Genomic DNA, 21,080 nt, shown 5'->3' on the forward strand with positions numbered 1-21,080 from the left:
TGAAATTAAAACTTGTTTCTTTAAGCTTTTTGAAGTATGAAAAAGGTTTAAGGGGTTGCATATCCCTCTCATACACATATCATATTTTTAAAAAGTCTGTAAAAGTAAACCTTTTATTTATTGTAAAATATCAAAATAATATTAATATTTAACAAACATTAAATATTTACAAGAATATTTAATATGTAATACGTACATTTGCACAATTACATACATCATACATACAGGATATTAAATAAGAATTTGTATATGAATATGTATGCATATATTTAAAAAAAATAAATTGTCTGTTGCAGTAAATAATATTTGTACGTTATTCCTTTTTTTTGTCTGTATTTAATAAATTTCATCTCAATTCATGTGCTTTTAAAATAAATTTATTTTTATTTCGTTTTCATTATAGATTTACAAAGTGTATGCTGTTTATTTGTGACTGATTTAAATGTTCCGGAAATTGTTGATTTTCGTGATAATGTCACATTATCATGTAGTTACGCCATGAGTGGACACACACTGAATTCTGTCAAATGGTATAAAGATAAAATGGAATTTTTCAGGTAATTCATGGAGCATCAGAGAAAAAAGTGTGTGTGATTTTTTTTATCACAAAGGATTTAACTATTTATTTATGCAGTGTATTCTTTTTTTGTTAATGATAAGTTAGGGTAGGTAACTTTAGTCAGCAATGACGAATGTGAAACATCATCCACCAAGAAAAAATATATTAAAATATATCTTGAGATTAAATGATAACTATTTTCATAAACAATTTTTAAATGTTATAAACAAATTTACCTTGGGTCTTCCGCATTTTATCATATTGTTTAGAGTCATTTGGACATTTCAACTTTAATTTTTTTTTTAATTAAACAATTTAATTTTTATTTGAATTTTTGGAAAATTAAAATAAAAAAAAAAATATACAAAAGAATCTAAATACATTCTATAGATAAACAAATACAACTAAATGAAATATTTTAAAATCTTCATGTGGCAGTAACAAATACATACTTTTATTTATAATTTCATAGTTGCGCCTAAATGTATGTGAAGTTTTTGTAGCAAAATTAAACTCCTCAATTGTACCATATGACTATTTCCACTTTCGTTCAAATTATGTGACACACATGATTGTGTATCTTTAAATATTCGTATCTTATGAAGTTTTTGTCAGATTTATCGATGCATTTGAAAGATAATAATGTCCTCTTTGGTCTACAATAAAATAATGTTTGTTCTTTAAAAATGCATTCATGATAACAAATAATTTATTTAAATATTTTCAAAATATATATAAAAAAAAATGTGTTTGTTTTTATCAGTGCCCTTTTCGGTTTATTTACACAGTGTAAAGGCTCATATCTTGCAAACTGTTCGGAATTTTTATTTACTCTCTGAGGCATAGTCCTTGTCATAAAGAACAAAAACTGTGAACATATAAAATCAAAAAAACTTAATTTTCAAGATCAAATCGCAAAAAACTTTAAAAAATTCGATTTTAGGTAGCAAACCGTTCAAAATTCAAGGAAACAATCAACTACAAAAATGTACCTGAGATCTCAGTAAACAACTTTCTAGAACATATGAACTTCCTAGGAATGATTATTAACACCGTTTCGGTAGGTCAATATAAGTTAGTAAGAAAAAACTAAAGGAATTAAGTGATTTGGGTCATAAACTATAAAAGTATTATAAACTAAAGCATACTTTTAGGCAGCTTTAAAGAAATTTATTTCTAAATTTATTTAGAATTTTTTAAAGTTTTTAGCGATTTTGATCTTGAAGATGATTTTTTTTGATTGTACAAGGTGGCGCAAAAGTAATCTTCCTATCAGAAAATGCTATAAATTTTGCGATTGGCCCCTACTGTCAGTTCTGTTTTGACATTTGTGTAGTAAACACATGCGACATACACGTTAATAAACAATGTTACGCTACACTGCTCCAGAACGCGGAATATTGCTGACTATTTATTTGACCAATAAGGAAGATGATTTAATAATCATGAGTGATGAGGCCCATTTACATCTTAGCGGGTACGTAAATAAGCAAAACTTACGCTTCTGGGGTACTGAAAATCCGCGTGTAACCCACGAAGAGCCATTACACCCGCTCAAAGTCACTGTATGGTATGCTGTTTTCGCTAGAGGAGTCATCGGACCTTTTTTCTTTGAAGATGTCGCGGGCCAAACGGTTACTGGTGAGCGCTACAGAGCAATGATCAACGAGTTCTTTTTGCCGCAACTTGATGAATTAGGATTGGAAAACATGTGGTTCCAACAGAACGATGCAACGGCACACGCTGCACGTGCCACAACCGATATGCTGAAGGATGCATTTCCCGGGCGCCTAATCTCCCGTTTTGGCGATTTGCACTGGCCAGCAAGATCGCCTGATTTGACCGCTCCAGACTTCTTTTTGTGGGACTTTTTGAAGTCGCGGGTTTATGTCAACAAGCCTCAGACTCTTGTAGCTCTTAAAGACAATATCCGTCAAGAATGTGAGGACCTATCGGAAGTTTTGGCCAAAGTGATGGAAAATACCATAAAAAGGGCTCAAATGACAATCAACTGTGGCGGCGGCCATTTACATGACATCATATTCTCGACTTGATGTAAAAACAATTAATAGACCAAATAAAAATAATCCACAAGAAGCATCAAAGTTTTTCATTATTTTTTTTAATTAGAGCCAAAAAACTTCGGAAGTTTACTTTTACGCCACCTTGTATATGTCACTTTGTTCTTTGTGACAAGGGCTACAACTTTGCTTCAGAGTGTAAATCAAAATTCCGAACTGTTTGCAAGATATGAGCCTGAGAAAATTATTTGGGGTACCATAAAAAGAGCATGAATTTGGGCAAAACTGGGAGCACGGGTCTTGTTTTTTTTTTGGGTATTTTATCGCGTAGTGGTTTACGTATACAGTTATATTTCCATGACTCCAAAAATTACACGCAGTATTATTAAACGTCATATTCATAAACAGCATTTAAATTTATCAAGGCTTTATAAATCAAATTTTGTATGGAAATTTTGTTTTATGGGGGTAAACTATAATAATTTTTTCAAAATTCAACAGGGATTAATTTAATGAAAATACATTTTAGAAAATTGAAAACACAATTGCATTATGAATGCACATTTAATCAGTTTTATTGAGTTAAGAGTGGCTATATTTACCTTCGAATGGTCTATTTCTACGATTATTAAATTCTAGTGGAGAACATTTCCAAAAGTACATCTGAAAATTTGATTGGCTTCATGAATTCATATTTTTTTTTAAATTATGTAGCTTAAAGAGGACATAATTGTCTTTCAAATGCATCTTAAGTCAATAAAATCCGACGTAAGGTTTATCATATACGAGTATATAAATTTACTTAGCTTTGAAAAAATTTAAATCGCGAATAAAATCGGGCACAAAAGAGTATGCGTTTAGCGAACTTGTGTTATTTTCTAAGCTCTTTGGTGGAATTCATGAATTTTAAATTTAAGACACTATCATTTTCAGTAACGGTTTAGTGTTGCATAAGTAATGCATAGTTGCAAATACTTGTTGCAATGGTGGAGGGTGTAATAAAATGAAATTAAAGCAATTAAATTTATATAAAAATATACATATACACGCATTTTAATCTAATTGTATGTGTGGATGTAAAAATAAAATTAAAAAAATAATAATAATAAACCAACATAATACTTGTAGATACTCACCTATGATGCATCCGGTTTATATAAAGTTTCCGGTGGTTGGTGTACATTTGCCAGATGGTAAATACTATTGCAATGAATCATCGTGTAGAGTGGAATTGAGTATGTTAAGTGCAAAATCATCGGGTGTTTACAAATGTGAAGTGTCTGGTGATGCACCACATTTTCAGCTGGCAGCTAAAGAGGACAATATGACAGTAGCAGGTTGGTAACGCAAATTAGCTTTACATTTACAAAAACGAAAAAAAAACACAACGAAAAAAATATAAATTCTATATAATTTATTTTATTCTTGTCGTTTTAGCTCTACCTCAAAGTGATCCATTAATAGAAAGCTTTAATCCCATGTACCGTATGGAAGACTATCTAAGTGCCATTTGTACCTCAGATTATTCCAGTTTACCCACCAGACTTACATGGTTTATCAATGGTGAACAGGTAAATATCAATAAACTCTCATGAATAAGTAAATACAAAACAAAATGATTAAAAGCAAACCAAAAACAAGTAAGAGCATTATATTTTATATAGCCACCATCATTATGAGACAATAAAATATATTCTGATACAGGGAGCAGGAGTCAATTATGGACTAATCTTCAAAAAAGTTGGTAGAAAGATTTAGGTTCATATTATATCTAATTTCATCAAGATATTTATTAATTATTATAAAACAATTATGAATATTCACGCCATTTTCTGAAGGGGAGCTTCTATGAGGAATAAGGAAAAAAGCTGCCCGATTTTCGTCACACTTTACTTTAATTTGAGAGCACTTAGAACTAATTTGTGCACAATTTTATCAGGATTGCCGCATTATCAACATATTTGTGGCTGATCAAACAGTATTTTGGGGTAACATTTGTATGGGGGCTAGGTGAAATTATGGGCTGATATTGCCCGTTTTCAATACCAAACAAACCTTATGGACATAATAGAGCATTTGTGCAACAAAATTTCAACATTCTAGCTACCTTTATTTCGGCCCTATTATGTTTTCAACAGATTGACAAACTTACGGACATAGAAATTAGAATCTTATGAGGTGCTGGAATAATGTGGGCCTGCGACAAATATTTATATGCGTTACAAATAGAGTTTTTCTTTTCTCGCACTTTTTCATTTCCCGGGAAATCGGGTTTCATTTTGATATTACCCGAGATCAAGGGAGTTCCCGCCTAGAAGAAATTTTAAGAATGTAGACTTCGTTAAATGTAATTGGATACAAATAAAAAATCCAACCAAAATTTAATATAAATAGTTAAACTGACTCGATGTATATATAGTTTAATTTGATTTAAAATTAAACACAAGTAAGAAAGTATAGTCGGTCGGTACTGTGAAATAACTCCCAAATTCAATAGCCTCCAATGAAATAACCCCAATGGAAGCCAAAATTAACTACGTACTTCCAAATCTTAAATACTGAAATAATAACGCTCAGTAAAGACTTCTTGTATTACAGGCCTTCGGCAAGGTGCACAGTGGTATTTTTTTTTTTGGCAAAAAGTAAATTTTTTTACTGTTATTTTTTAGAAATCTAATGATGTAATTCTGTAGAGAAATTTTTCATTAGTAGAAAACCATGATTTGTTTTCGAAAAAAGTAAAATTTTGTATAAAATAAGTAAGAAAGTATGATCGGTCAAGCACATTTTTCTTTTAAAATTTCAATAATTTATATTTTTGAGTGATTTTCGGAAGTGGGCCTTATATGGAGGATATGACCAATTATGGTCCGATTACCATGAAATTAGGTCGTTTTATGTCTATATTAAAGTTAACTACGTTGCATTTTGTGTGAATACAAATATTTTGAAGCGATTTATGCACGTTAAAGTGATTTTCGGAAGCGGGCATATATGGGAGCTATGACCAATTATGGACCGATCGTAACAAAATTTGGTGACATGAATATATAAAACTTATTTGGAGCGGAATTTGTGGAGATACATATATAAATTAAACATTTATGACCGATAAAGTCCAATTTCGGGAGGACATTTGTATGGGGGCTAGGTGAAATAATAGACCGATTTCAGCCAGTTTCAATAGGCTTGGTCCTTGAGCCGAAGAAATACTATGTCCCAAATTTGAATTTAATAGGAAAGAAAAAATATTTAAATTACATATATAGTTTAAGAGATCTGAGTAAATAAAAATGGCTCCAAAAAATTTAGCATTTACAGTTTTCATTAGAAAAGAAATAAGTTAGCTCGGTCCAACTCAGTGTTAGTACTACTACTAAATGAAAGTTTGTAATATTTTCTTTCATTTGATGTAAAATAATTCTTCGAATTTTTGCGATCGCTAAATAAACTTATAAATTTTGTGATAAAACTCACGTATTTTTTATGAATATTTACAATAAATTGCATTTCATATTTAAAGTACTTTTACTTTTTATATAGGGGACAGGAGCAATTATGCTCCTATCCTTATGAAACTTATGAAACAGATAGATTTGGGTTTATATGTCGAATTTCATCACGTTTACGTCGAATTTCATCACGATACTATTATTATACCCTTCGCAATGAGTGGCAAGGGTATATATAAGTTTGTCATTCCGTTTGTAATTTCTACATTTTTCATTTGCGACCCCACAAAGTATATATATTCTGGATCGATAGCGAAGTCGATATAGACATGTCCGTCTGTATGTTGAAATCAACTTTCCGTAGCCCCCAAATAACTTAAATACATGATTCATACATCAATATGTGGGGAATTCTTCCGGCTCGGTTGCTATTTAAAATCGAGATAATCGGTCCACAAATAGCTGAGATATCAAGAAAAAACCAGCACATCCTCGATTTGTGACCTATTTACTAAGTCATTAATATAGACAATATGGATATCTAATGATAGATATTTGAAAGTCCATTGCAACGGGTCTTAATCGGGAAAATATTTTTTAAACCGAATTTTATTTTCATAAACAATTTTTTTTGTCATAAATTATTTTTTCAAAAAATTTTAAGACAAAAAAAAATTTTAAAAAAAATTGGTAAAAAAAAAATAAAAACAATTTGGAAAAAATAAAATTTTTTAAAAAAAATTTATTTTGTTTAAATAAAAATATTTGTATGTATAATTTGGTGAAGGGTATATAAGATTCGGCACAGCCGAATATAGCTCTCTTACTTGTTTTTATGTGAGTTTTGAACTATAAAACTATTCTCAGAAAGGGACCTATATGTAGAGTAGGTTCAAATATGGACCGATTTTATTCATACTTTGTAGTATGATATATGGGCACTTGGAACCTACATATGCAAAATTTATGACTGATACGTTATTTTGGAAGAACCCTTGTATGGGAGGTACCCCAAGGGACTATCCGATATGAACCATTTTTATTATTTAGGTTTTCTGTATGAAACTAGCCAAGTGTACCAAATTTTATTATCATAGGAGCACTACTTCTACTTTTTGCAAAAAAATGTATGAAAACATACCACTGTGAGGCATAACCTTTCGCCCGGCAAATCAGGAAATCATTGCTGAGCGAAGCCGAGATACATATAAGAGGAGAACACATCCATAAATTTATTATTGAGTGAAACTTTATATCAAATAACTCCCTACATAGATGAAATAACTCCAATACGAAATAAATAACCTCCACACTATGGTGGTGTAGGGCATATAAATGTAATCATTCAAATATTGAATGAATTCTGCTGTAAATTAATACAATGGCGAATGAATGGTATTGAAATAAAAGCCTTTGAATGAAGCTAAATAATTAGATTTTGGGAATGGCGAAAAGTTTTTAATTCCGAATTCAGATTTTGGTGAATTATGCACAAATTTATTAAAGTAATTCGAAGCTTTGTATGATATAAATTAATTCAATGATGAATGACTGGTATTGAAATAAAAGCCTTTGAATGAAGCTAAATAATTAGATTTTGGGAATGGCGAAAATTTTTTAATTCCGAATTCAGATTTTGGTGAATTATGCACAAATTTATTAAAGTAATTCGAAGCTTTGTATGAAATAAATATTTGTCTTTATCACAAATATCAACAAATTATATAAATATAAATTAAATAATTTTTTAGAAAGGAATAGAAAAATTAATATTATTCTCTTACTGAAATATTAACAATAATTAACATTTATCATTATTTTATATATCCTTATAGGCTTCTTTAGGCGAATTACAACCAAATGTTGACACCAGCATTTCGGCACATGGCTACATTTTAAGACGACTAAAATTACAGGTTCATTTTTACTTAAGTGGGCCACGCTTCTATCAGGCTGGTAAAATTTTGCAATTGAAATGCATAGCTGAGATTGAAAATTTTCCCGAATTGACTCGCGAAACTTCACTGAATGCTGCTCTGATTCCTTATGACAATTTAAACAATCAAATGTTGATACATGCTGGTACAAATGGTAAGTTTTAGGCAACTTATAATACTAATAATTATACAACAATGTCATTTGATAAGGGAAATAGTACTTGAAAAAAATCGTGGATGTCTCTGCTCAACTGATTAAGTAACAATGTTTTAAACAAAAATATTTCAGATCCTTTGTAGTTTTGACATTCTTTTTTTTTGTTTTATTTTTCATATCATTAATTTTATTAGTTTTTTTTGTTTCTATTACTGGGCCATTTGGTCCTGTCTATTTATGCCCCTTCATATATTTTGATAAAATATGATTGCATTTAGATAACCTTTCAGGCATAGATTTTCGTAATCCTCATTATGTTTGTTAAGTGTATGGGGGCTGTTTGAGGATCATTGTGATTTCGGATAGCCTAATCCTCTGCTAATGAAACTCATTGAGATTATGATAGTTAGGATCATATGTGCCATGGGTAGTGGTCACAATCACAACCATTGTTTGGCTAACAGATGATCCAGCGCACTTTCATAGGACCGGAATCTGGATTAATTTTTATGTTGAACTAGCTGACCCGGCGAATGTTGTTTTGGTTTTTTATTTTGACACTTATAAAACAAAATGTTGCACTACAAACGTAAGTTAGTTCTATAGTGCTGCACTGCACTAAAAAGAATGAAAAGTCCTAGAATTTTTTTTAAATGAAAATTTCAAGAATTTGTTTTATTTTTAATTCTTAATGTTATAAATTTGGATATACAGACAATATTGTTGCTTCAATCAAATTCGGCATCAATTTTTTTTCTACAAGTTTAGGCCGACACACAGTGGTATAGAAAAAAAATAAAGGGAAATAAATATGTAACTTCAAACCCGTAAATCCGATTTGAATGAAATTTTACGTATACAAAGAGGAAGTGTTGTTGAGTTTAAGTTTTGAACTTGTACCTCATGGCCTCACCAGGGTCGCCACCAAGGGTCCTAAAATTAGGACACCTCGTGTATGTTACATTTTTAAAACTATCCTATTTCTTCATTAGTGTTCCAATTTGATTTAAACTAAAATAATATTTTAGGACATTATGATAATACGACCTAATAGCAGACCGTTTGAATCCCCCAAATGTCTTGTTCTAAAGTTAACCCAATAAGCATCAAAGCCCCAAAAATACAATCACTTGAACATTTTGTTGGAATTTGACTTAAATGCAAATGTAATTATGTTTTAAACTTGAAAAATAATTGAAAAAATAACAATTAAGAAAGTATGGTCGGTCAAGCCCGACCATATAATACCCTACACCAAGTAAATGAGTAAAATTTCAATAATTTATATTTTTGAGTGATTTTCGGAAGTGGGCCTTATATGGGAGCTATGACCAATAATGGACCGATCACCATAAAATTAGGTCGTGTGATTTATGTCTATATTAAAGTTAACTATGTTGAATTTTGTGTGTATACCAACATTTTTAAGCGATTTATGCACGTTAAAGTGATTTTCGGAAGCGGGTCTATATGGGAGCTATGACTAATTATGGACCGATCGTAACAAAATTTGGTGACATGAATTTTGTATATATAAAACTTATTTGGAGCGAAATTTGTGTAGATACATAGATAAATTAAACATTTATGACCGATAAAGTCCAATTTCGAGGGGACATTTGTATGGGGGATAGGTGAAATAATGGACCGATTTCAGCCAGTTTCAATAGGCTTGGTCCTTGGGCCGAAAAAGTAATATGTACCAAATTTTATCGAAATATCTTCAAAATTGCGACCTGTACTCTGCGCACAAGGTTTACATGGACAGCCAGCCAGCCAGCCAGCCAGCCAACCAGACGGACGGACGGACGGACGGACATCGTTTAATCGACTCAGTTGTGATTCTAAGTCGATCGGTATACTTTAAGGTGGGTGTTAGACTAATATTTTTGGGCGTTACAAACATCTGCACAAACGCATAATACCCTCCCCACTATGGTGGTGTAGGGTATAAATATATGGCCTGAATTTGTGTTTCTTTTTTACTAGAAAATGCTATTGAAATAAAGTGTAATAAAACTGCAATTCAATTGCTTGACTATAATTCAAGGCTTGAATTACACTTGATTTCAACTTGTGTTCCATTAAAAATGCTTATTGGGAAGCCTTTGTAAACTAGATTAAAGCCTTAATTCTCGTTACTCTGGATTTGTTTGAAAGAAGCCATATGCATTATAGAAATGCCTTTAAAAGATAATTGAAACATATTAAATTACTTATCTGGTATAACTGTATATTTAGCATGGTAAAAATCATTCAAATCAAAGTTGAAACAAATTATGAAAATATTCCTTAAATTAGTTACATAAAAATTTCTTTAACTTTTCCTTTCTAATTTTATTCTCGTCCATTTGTTTCTTCTTCTTGCATTCATAGGAGGAAGCTCGTCAAGCAAATTTGCCACAACTATTAACAACACAATCATCTTTAATATTGTCATGGTGATATTTTCAACAATTTTTAGTTTAAATACTTTATGATCTACTCAAAATATGATGTCATTTATTAAAATAACAAATTATTTCTAAAATGAAATGACAAATGCTGTAGTATTAGTTGGAAGGAAGTAAGACGGCGAAATAGGAGTCTATGTAGTTTGTAAGCACGAGCAGCAGTAGAAGGCGAAGCTGTTATACGAAGCGGAAACGGAAGTAAAAGGCTGAGTATAAGATGTTCTAATAGAAAAGGATAAAGAAAATGAAGCAAGAAAGCAACAACAACAACAAAAAATGTATAAGGAAGAAGTTACTATATCATATTAGTTAGTCTATAAATAAAGGAGAAGCAAGAACAAAAAATTAACAAAAAAATAAGGAAATAAATAAATAATTTAAAATAAAAACTCAAGTTAGTAAGTAAAAGTTACACACAAACAGACATACACATACATAAATACGAATATTAAGTATTATAAAGTATGTATTGCAAAAAAAACAAAAAAAAAATATATTTGTTTTTCATTTACATTTTTTTTTATAATTTTTTATTTTATATTTTGTATACTTTAATGTAAATATCTCAACATCAACATCTTTCTACCAGGTAAATAAATACGAATGGAAAATAAATATTTAACATAAAAGAACATATACATACATACTTACTTAAACAATATGATATGTGTAGTTGTAATTAAACATGAATTTAAGTAAAATTATTGTTTCTAGAAAATAAGATTTTTAAAAATTTAAGTTAAACAAAACAAACAGCAGAAAATTCAAACAAGAATTTAATTCTTATTTTGCCAGTAAAACATAGGAAAAAATAAAAAAAAATTAAAAAAAATTATTTTTAATAATAGTTAAACATAACGAATATTGTGTTTTAAACACTTGACTAGATATTATTTTACAAAAAAAACAAAGAAAAACAAAATAATAAAATAGAAGAAATCATAAAACAAGTACATTTATACCTACACTAATAAACAAAACTTAGTTATTAAACTGCCATTTTACATAAATAATTTAAATTCAATTTTATTTTCATTATAATAACTTAAACAAAAAAAGAAAAGGATTTGAACTCAGTACTGCCACAAATTTCAGTTTATACTTTTAAACATAAAGCATTGTTAATTTGAAATGAATTTTTTTGTTTTTTTTACTTTTTACATTAAAATCCAACAAACTAAGAACAAATACTCACAGAAATACAATTAAATAATACTTTTTAAATAAGTATAATAAAACAAACAACAAATATGTACTAAACTACAAAAAAAAAACAAAAACAAAAACAATTTTATTGTAAATGCTCTAAATAATGACTCTTCAGTACACAACAAATTTGATGAAATTTAATATTTAAGTGTTAAAACAAAGTTTCCAATTCTGACTCTGTGCGCTGCAAAGAACTTTGAGAACTTTTATGACTTTTTTGGTTCTTAATTTCAGCCTGAAGTACAAATTGCAGAAATATAATTTGAGTAAAAAAAATTAAAAAAAAATCTAAAGGTAATTGTACTAGATTAACCCTTTTATATTGTTAAAAATTCTTTGTTTAGTACTTAAGTACCTTAATTTGTATTGCCCAGCAAACATTTTAATATCAAGAGAATTTAATAATGAAATTTCGTTTGATTTACATTTTTCAAATATTTATCGAAAAACACTTCCAAAACTTCCATTATTTGAACTTGTGAGATGTTTTTAAATAAAGTCAAACATAGATTTTTATAAACTTCAACATAAGTGGCAAGGGTTTTTTAATAAATAAATTTGTCATTCCTTTTGTAATTTCTACATTTTTAATTTGCCGCTTTCTATTCTCATGATCGTTATTGATAGCGGAGTCGATATAGCCATATCCGTCTTTATTTTGAAATCAACTTTCCACATTGTTCATACATAAATATATTCGCTATAGTTCCGGTTCGGTTGATATTTAAAATCGAGACAATCGGCCCACAAATAGCTGAGATATAAGCAACAACCACGACTAACCCGACTACAGTACCTACGGAAATACGAGGAGAGCATATAGAGGTATGTACAAGATCCATTTGATCGCCGCTCGTATATGACAGCTTTGAACGACATTCACAGAGACGCCATCAATTCCGCGGTAGCAGGATACCGTATGAATGTCGTACTTGGAGATCGCACACCACCGATAGCAGACGCTGAGATGATTCTGCCGCGTAAAACAAGAGTCGTTCTGGCACAACTTAGATCAGGATGGAGCAACAGACTTAATGACTTTTGGTCCCGCATAGACCGTGCCGTCCTAAACTTATGCCCAGCTTGTGGTCAGGGTCCTCATGACATCCTCCACATATTTAACTATTCAGCCAACCCTACTTCACTACGTCCTATGGATTTATGGACTCATCTTGTTGAAGTAGCACAATTTCTTGGACTTGAACAAAATGCAGAACTCCCAGAACACCCAGATTGATTATTGTAAAATTGTTTATGTTGCTACAACAACAACTACCCCGATCTTTGAAATATTTTTATACCCTTCACCTTCGTGAGAAGGATATACATATATAAGTTTGTCGTTCCGTTTGTAATTTCCACAATATAATTTTCCGACCCTATAAAGTATATATATATTCTGGATTATTATAGATAGCGGAGTCGATTAAGCCATCTCCGTTTGTCTTTTGAAATCTATTTTCCGAAGACTCCCAGATATCTTCGGGATCCATATCTTAAATAAATCTTTCAGGCATGCTTTCCTACTTAAAATCAGCAAAATCGCTCCACAAATGGCTGAGATATGAGGAAAAAACCAGGAAAACCTCGATTTTTGACCTATTTTTGACCAACATATATCTGGATATCTAATGATAGATATTTCAAAGACCTTTGCAACGACGTATATAAGACCATAGTAAGTTGGACATACAATGGGTTAAAATCGGAAAAAAAAATTTTAACCCGAATTTTTTTTTTCACCAAAAAAAAATTTAAAAAACAAAAAAAATTTTTTAAATTTAAAAAAAAATTAAATTTAAAATAACAATTCGAACATTTTTTTTCCAAATAATGAAAAAAACAACTTTCGGCACAGCCGAATATAGCTTTCTTACTTGTTTATCTATATCTGGAATACTAAGTCATTAATATAGAAAATATGGTTAATTTTGTTCCTACATTTTTTGTTCTAGCGGAATTTTTAATAACTTTAACATTTCTTGACCAATTTCTGTTTTTTGTTGATCATTAGAACGACAATTACGTACACATTTCTATTCTTTTAAATTGAATTTCAAAGGTAATTTTTTAATGGAAAAATTTTTACAAAAACTGAAAATGTTGCATTTTCCCCTCGTAAATGCATCTCAAAACTTCAGAGGTCCTGAGGCACGTCTTAATCCCAACCGATTTACCTAAAATTTTTTCAGGATTGTTCACTAAACTGGGGGGGTGAGACTGGCAAAAATCCAACTTTTTTTATTAAGAGCCACCCTAATGTATTTCATGTCAAGTGAACAAACTTTTGAAACTGATGTTTTGCCATCGGAATGAAAATGAAAATTTTCGGTCAATAACTCTCTGACTTAGAGGCCAAACGTTTTGACCAAACGGGTGTTTTTCTCATCCATGTATCTTGTTACCCGTTTTTCTTAGCAAAATTTCTCCCAGATATCATAGATAGCTATTTAATTAATCTTTCGAGAAAAAACATAAATTTGAGCACAAAAAAAACCGGTCCATTTTGAAAAAAAAGTGATTTAAAAAAAGTTCTTGATTTAGCAATTTAAAGCGTTGGCGTATTTTTTTGTCGTCTCCAGTTTTAATAAGATCACAAATATATTTGGGCGTTAAATTTTCATGAAACTATTTTCAGCTTTTTATCCAGATGCGCTGAAATGTATACGAGTAATATAAAATCAGCAAAAATTTAAATCGGTTAATTCCGGTTAATTCTCTGCAATGTTTCAGAAACTGCTACAAAATATTTCCAGAACAGCAATACGTCTTTGTAGTTGATATATTGAAATTGAGTTGGTTTATAAAAAAATCCAGAAAATTAAGCATAATAAGTGATATTTTGGATCGGGCCAAAAATAGTTTAATATTTCTTTTTGTATACTCGAGGTTGTCTATTATATATTTATTATTTTTATAATAGGACTAGATCAAATTATAACGTACAGGCTATTTATTGACATTTGTAACCATTTAATACCTTTTTAGGTTTTCGAAATATTCTGCAGTGCCTACAAGTCAGTGTGGTTTACTTTGTAGCCCTAAATACAATTAATTTGCACATTATTTTGTTAATTGCACATATGTAAAAAAAAATTAAATAAAATTCGTGTTTTTATAATATTTTTTATTTGTTAATAAATTGTTTGTTTTTTATATATATATACTTTATGCGTAAATTTGTTGTAAAATATTTTCTCAACATTTTTAAAATTATATAAAAAAAATTAAAACTATTAAAACACTTTAAGCACACATTTTGATAAAGTTGTTTCATGGAAAAAAAAACGAATAAAACAGCACTTAAAACGGGGATAAAAAAATTTAAATAAAATAAATTGTAAAAAAAATTAAATAAAAAATTGCTTAAATAAGAATACGAGTATAAATAAAATAAAATAAGAGAAAAAAGTAGAAACAACTTTAAAAGTATAAATAGTATTAAGCCCTTTAATAGTTGGTAAAAAAAGCAAATAAATAAATAAAAATAAAACCAAAAAGAACTCTTAATGTTATTTTTTTTAATATTTATTATATACTGTAATAAATTGAGGAAAAAATCATACTACATGTAAGTACTTTAATATTTCATTGGAAATAGTGGATAAAATCGAAAAAATATATTTAAATAAACCTCAATTGAAAGCTATTCAACATACAATCATGGTGTGTTTTAACTGTGTACACTTCGTGGTCTTTTACATCATGTAAGAAGTCCGGTTGAACAGGTAATAGCCACTATGTGAAAATACATATGAATATTTATACCCTACACCACCATAGTGGAGAGGCGTTTATGCTGATGTTTGTAACGCCAAAAAATATTAGTCTAACACCCACCTTAAAGTATTCCGATCGGCTTAGAAACACTTTCTGAGTCCTTGAATATATTTCCATCGAATTTGGTACATACATTTGTATCAGCCCAAGGAAGAAGCTTATTGAAACCGGCTGAAATCGGTAAATTATTTCACCTAGTCCTCCTGAAATAGGAGTTTATAGACCATTAATATTTAATTTATATATGTAACTACACAAATTTTGCTCCAAATATGTTCTATGTATATACGGAATTCGTGTCACCTAATGATGATAATTAGTCATAGCTCCCATATAAGGACAACTTCCGAAAATTATTCACGAAGATGAATTATTGAAATTAAAAAAAAAAAAAAATCTCATTTACTCTGTGTAGGGTCTTGACCAACCGTACTTCCTTACTTGTTTTTTGTATACATAATCAATTATATTTTTTTATTCCATATATATGTAGAAATAATATTAATTGAATTTTATATTTTATAATATTTAGCAGAGATCGAAAATAACTCGTCCTTATACCAACAACCCATTTTAAAATTTCGGTTTACTTAAACTTTTGGGTTTTTTAAGACGGTTAACCAGTTTAAATTAGTGCTTATAAACCGGTTAACCGAAAAACTGAATTTTCATCGAAATCTCGCTTTTTTGCGAACCGGTTAATATAAAATGTTAAATTAACTGGTTTATCCGATTTATATCACTCGGTTAACCGGTTTTTAACGAAAAATTTATGTTAGATTCATATATTTTTAAAATAAATGTATATATTAAGGCTACAAAACCCCATCATTAACCAATACTCGTTGAAAAATCGCTGCTTTTTACAAAGAATGTACGATTTATTTTTCTGAGCCTACTTATCGTTGGAACGTTTTTTATATAGGTTAATAGGGGGTCGAAATTTGACATATTGTCCAAGCAGGTATTTTTTCTTATCGATGTAACTTATTACCTATTATTCCTAGCAAAATGTGTCCCAAATAGTTTAGATAGCTCTTTCTTCAATCTTTCGAAAAAAAAATTAAAAAATTAAAAATAAAAAAATTTTAATAATTTTTTTCAGAAATCAAAAACTGAACGCGCATTCCACTAAGCGATCAAATAGGTCTACAAGGACAATATCTGAGCTTTATTTTTAAAAAAAAGTGCACATTTTGGAAAAAAAAAATTAATTTTTTTTTTCGAAAAATTGAGGAAAGAGCTACATATCAAAACTATTTGGGATACAGTTTGCTAAGAACAATAGGTAATAAGTTACATGGATAAGAAAAAACTCCTGCTTGGAAAAAATGTCATATTTTGACCCCTTCTAACTCAGAGAGTTCTCGACCGATCATGTTGAAAAATTGTGTATGAGTTACTATCCAATAGAACTAACCTTCGTGCTAATTTCCCGATCGGAAGACATCGATTTCAAAAGCTGGTTCACTTGACATGAAATGCTTCATACACTGGTGCCTATTCCTAAAAACCAATCGAAGTCTTGGCTTAATGAACATAGCATTCGTCTGTTGGACTGGCCGGCTTGTAGTCCGGACTTAAACCCAATGGAGAACTAGTTTGGATACATGGCCCGTAAAGTTTATGCAAATAATGCCCAGAATGAAAGCATAATGACTGTGACAGAGCTGAAACTAAGAATTAAGGTACCGTGAAATAACTTCCAAATGAAATAACTCCCCACGAAAAGATGAAATAACACCCAACAAATTTTTCATACAACTTAGGACTTATTTCATTATGAAACAACTCCTAACGAAAAGGGAGTTATTTCATAATTTTTTATTGGGAGTTATTTTATAATGCAATAACTCCCAATGAAATTTTTGTTGGGTTTTATTTCATTTTATTTTGGGAGTTAGGAGTTATTTCATTTTTGTTGGGTTCTTCTTTGCAAAAGCAGAACCCATAAATATCAAAAACTGGATTCGCTCAGAAAAGTTTTTTTCATTGCGGGCCTTTGGCCGGGCGCAAAGGTTTTCTCCTCTGGGGTGTATCAAAAACCGGCTTCGCTCAGAAAATATTCTTTTTACATCGTCGGCCTTGTTGCAACGATTTCTTAATCTGGTGCGAAATGAAAATCGGCTTTCTGAAATATTATAAAACCTTTCTGCAATGAAAGAAATCTTTTCTAAGCGAAGCCAGATTTTGATACACCCCGGAGGAGAAAACCTTAGCGTTTTCAGAGTAAAGCCAGTTTTTGATACACCCCAGAGGAGAAAACCTTAGCGCTTCTGAGCGAATACAGTTTTTTATACACTCCAGAAAACATGCAAAACAAATTTTCTGAGTGAAGCCAGTTTTTGACACATCCCAGAGGAGTAACACTTTGCGCTACGCCATAGGCCCGCAATGCAAAAAATGTTTGGTAAGCGAAAAATAATTTAACTTTTGAAGTTCCTTTTTTTAGATTACATAAATAAATTGCTTCGGATTGGGAATTATTTCATTTCTATTGGGATTTATTTCATTGGGAGTTATTTCGCTTTTTTGGGAGTAATATTTTTAAAATTATGAAACCGCCGATTATTGGGAGTAATTTCATTTTACCCTTTGGTAGTTATTTCATTTTTCAAGTTTGGGAATTATTTCATAGGGAGTTATTTCATTGGGAGTTATTTCATTTGGGAGCTATTTCACGGTACCAAGAATTAAACAAGCCTGGGAGGAAATTGATTCCAATCAGCTTAAAAAATTAGTGGAATCAATATTAGACCGTATTTTTGAAACAATCCATAACAAAGGATCATCCACACATTATTAATAGTGCTACAGTGGCCCAAAAATTAAAGTACATTTATACACTAAGAGAAATATGACGATCTAAATTTAAGAAAAAAATTCTTGAATGTAGATTGCAAAATTTTTCACGTTTTAATCTTAAATTATGTTCAGTAAGATTTACGTTCTCAAATTTAAGAATGATTTCTTGATTTGTAGAACGCATTCTAAAAATCAAGAACGTAATCTTAATTTTAAGATTGTATTTTTGAATTTAAGAAATTTGACAATAATGAAAGCTTGTTGTATTATAAATTGCAAAACGCTGATCGAAGTAGACGTGTTTAAAAAAAGTGAACAAAATATTTAATTAATAATAGAAAATCAGAGCTCAGACAAACTATTTCTTATAAGTATATCTGTGAGTGAAGATTTCTTGACGCTGGCTGATGGACAATATCATCTGAACAGAACGCCGGAAGAAAGGATACACTTTCATACTTGACCGATATTTGCGAAGTTTTTCCCACTGAGAATGAACTTAAGGTAATTTCGTTATAGATTTTATTACAAAATTATTATTAAAGCTGCATCATTCAACAACAATATCCTGGATACAAGCTCATCTCGTTTGGATGAAGAAGAAATTGCTGAAATGTGGTCAACAAATCAAATGCAAAGTTCTGAAATTTGTGAATCTGTTGCAGCTGCTTATAAACTATATTTGAGCAGAGATAGTGCTGATTGGGAGGAATTTTGTCATAAATGGAAACTCACATACAGTGTCCTCTAGAAAGATTTGGAAAAAATAGGAAGTCTTGAGTTACTACGAAGGTGGCCAATAATAAGTCATTCAAGAGTGCCGGAATTGCTAATTCGATTGCTAATTTCAGATTAAGTTATTTTCCTTTACAAATTTCAGATTAAAATTGACTTTCAAACTATATACCCAGGAAAAGATCAATTTTGTTAATTCAAAACGAAGAAGTTCATGTTATTTGCAACGCATTCCTTAAAAGAGTTCGATAAACACTTCCAATCGTATGAAGTTGGTTCTTTACTTAGTAAAATTTATATTATTACAATTTCTGATTTTGTTAGCATTCCTTTACATTTATATCCAATCAATAATGGAAGAACATATGTAAGACCAAATTTGATATAATTTTAAGTATGTATTATAATATAATTGTTTTTTTTTAAATACATAAAAAAATATAATACATTTATTTCGACATTCTAATTCAATTTGTTTAATATTAATTATTAAGATTACATTCTTAACAATTTAAGAATACAATCTTAAATTAAGATTTTTACAAGACTATGTTCTTAAAACCGATCTCAAATGAAGAACTTCGTTAAGATTACATTATTAAATTTTGCAAAATGTATCCTTAATTTAAGATTGTAAATAAGAACACAATCTTAAATACGATCTTAAAATAAGCAATCGTAAAAAAATAAGATTTTATTCTCGAATTAAGAATTTTCGCATTTAACAGACCATTAAGATTGAAATGCTTTGATTTTGGACGTAAAATCTTGATTTTAGCACGTTTTTTCCCTTAGTGTAGGAAAATACCCTTAAAAATGGCTGTTAATCTCGAAAATGAAGTAAAAAATAATTTTTTTTGTAAACAATATTTTAAGTGAAGTCTTAACTAATTTAATAAACAAATTTGTAGCCCCCTAAATATGTTCATGTTTAATTTTCACAATCTTTTTTAAAAAAAAGTAGTGTGCGTTTATATGAATATACACCAGGTACCGTGAAATAGCTCCCAAATGAAATAACTCCCAATGAAATAACTCCGTATGAAATAATTCCCATCAAAAATGAAATAATTCCCAAACTTGAAAAATGAAATAACTACCAAAGGGTAAAATGAAATTACTCGCAATAATCGGCGGTTTCATAATTTTAAAAATATTACTTCCAAAAAAGCGAAATAACTCCCAATGAAATAAATCCCAATAGAAAGGAAATAATTCCCAATCTGAAGCAATTTATTTATGTAATCTAAAAAAAGGAACTCCAAAAGTGAAATTATTCTTCGCATACCAAACATTTTTTGCATTGCGGGCCTATGGCGTAAAGCAAAGTTTTACTCCTTGGGCTGTGTCAAAAACCGGCTTCACTCAGAAAATTATTTTTACATTGCCGGCCTTCGGCCGCGCGCTAAGGTTTTCTCCTCCGGGGTGTATCAAAATCTGGCTTCGCTCAGAAAAGATTTCCTTCATTGCAGAAAGGTTTTATAATATTTCAGAAAGCCGATTTTCATTTCGCACCAGATTAAGAAATCGTTGTAGTCTGACAAAGACCGACGATGTAAAAAGAATCTTTTCTGAGCGAAGTCGGGTTTTGGTTCTGCTTTTGCAAAGTAGAACCCAACAAAAATGAAATAACTCCCAATACAGTGAAATAACTGCTAATTGCCAAAATAAAATGAAATAAAACCCAACAAAAATTTCGTTGGGAGTTGTTTCATTGGGAGTTATTGCATTATGAAATAGCTCCCAACAAAAAATTATGAAATAACTCCCTATGCGTTAGGAGTTGTTTCATAATGAAATAAGTCCAAAGTTGTATGAACAATTTGTTGGGTATTATTTCATCTTTTCGTGGGGAGTTATTTCATTTGGGAGTTATTTCACGGTACCGAATTTTATTGGAATACCAAAATTTTTAAGAGATTTCTGCTAGTAAAAATTATAGTGATTTTCGGAAGTGGGCCTATATGGCAGC

General features: G+C 30.1%; 1 protein-coding gene across 1 annotated transcript; it reads left to right on the forward strand.

Annotated features, from left to right (window-relative positions):
- Positions 1–396: 396 nt before the first annotated feature.
- On the forward strand, positions 397–19,124 carry beat-Va (beaten path Va; the record flags this gene model as incomplete). Its single annotated transcript, XM_065501237.1, has 5 exons — positions 397–557; positions 3,709–3,917; positions 4,018–4,151; positions 7,868–8,123; positions 18,919–19,124. Coding segments are annotated over 5 exons (966 nt in total), but the record flags the coding sequence as incomplete, so codon positions are not given.
- Positions 19,125–21,080: the final 1,956 nt, after the last annotated feature.

This window comes from Calliphora vicina, chromosome 1 (genome assembly GCF_958450345.1).
Source record: "Calliphora vicina chromosome 1, idCalVici1.1, whole genome shotgun sequence".
NCBI lineage: Eukaryota > Metazoa > Arthropoda > Insecta > Diptera > Calliphoridae > Calliphora > Calliphora vicina.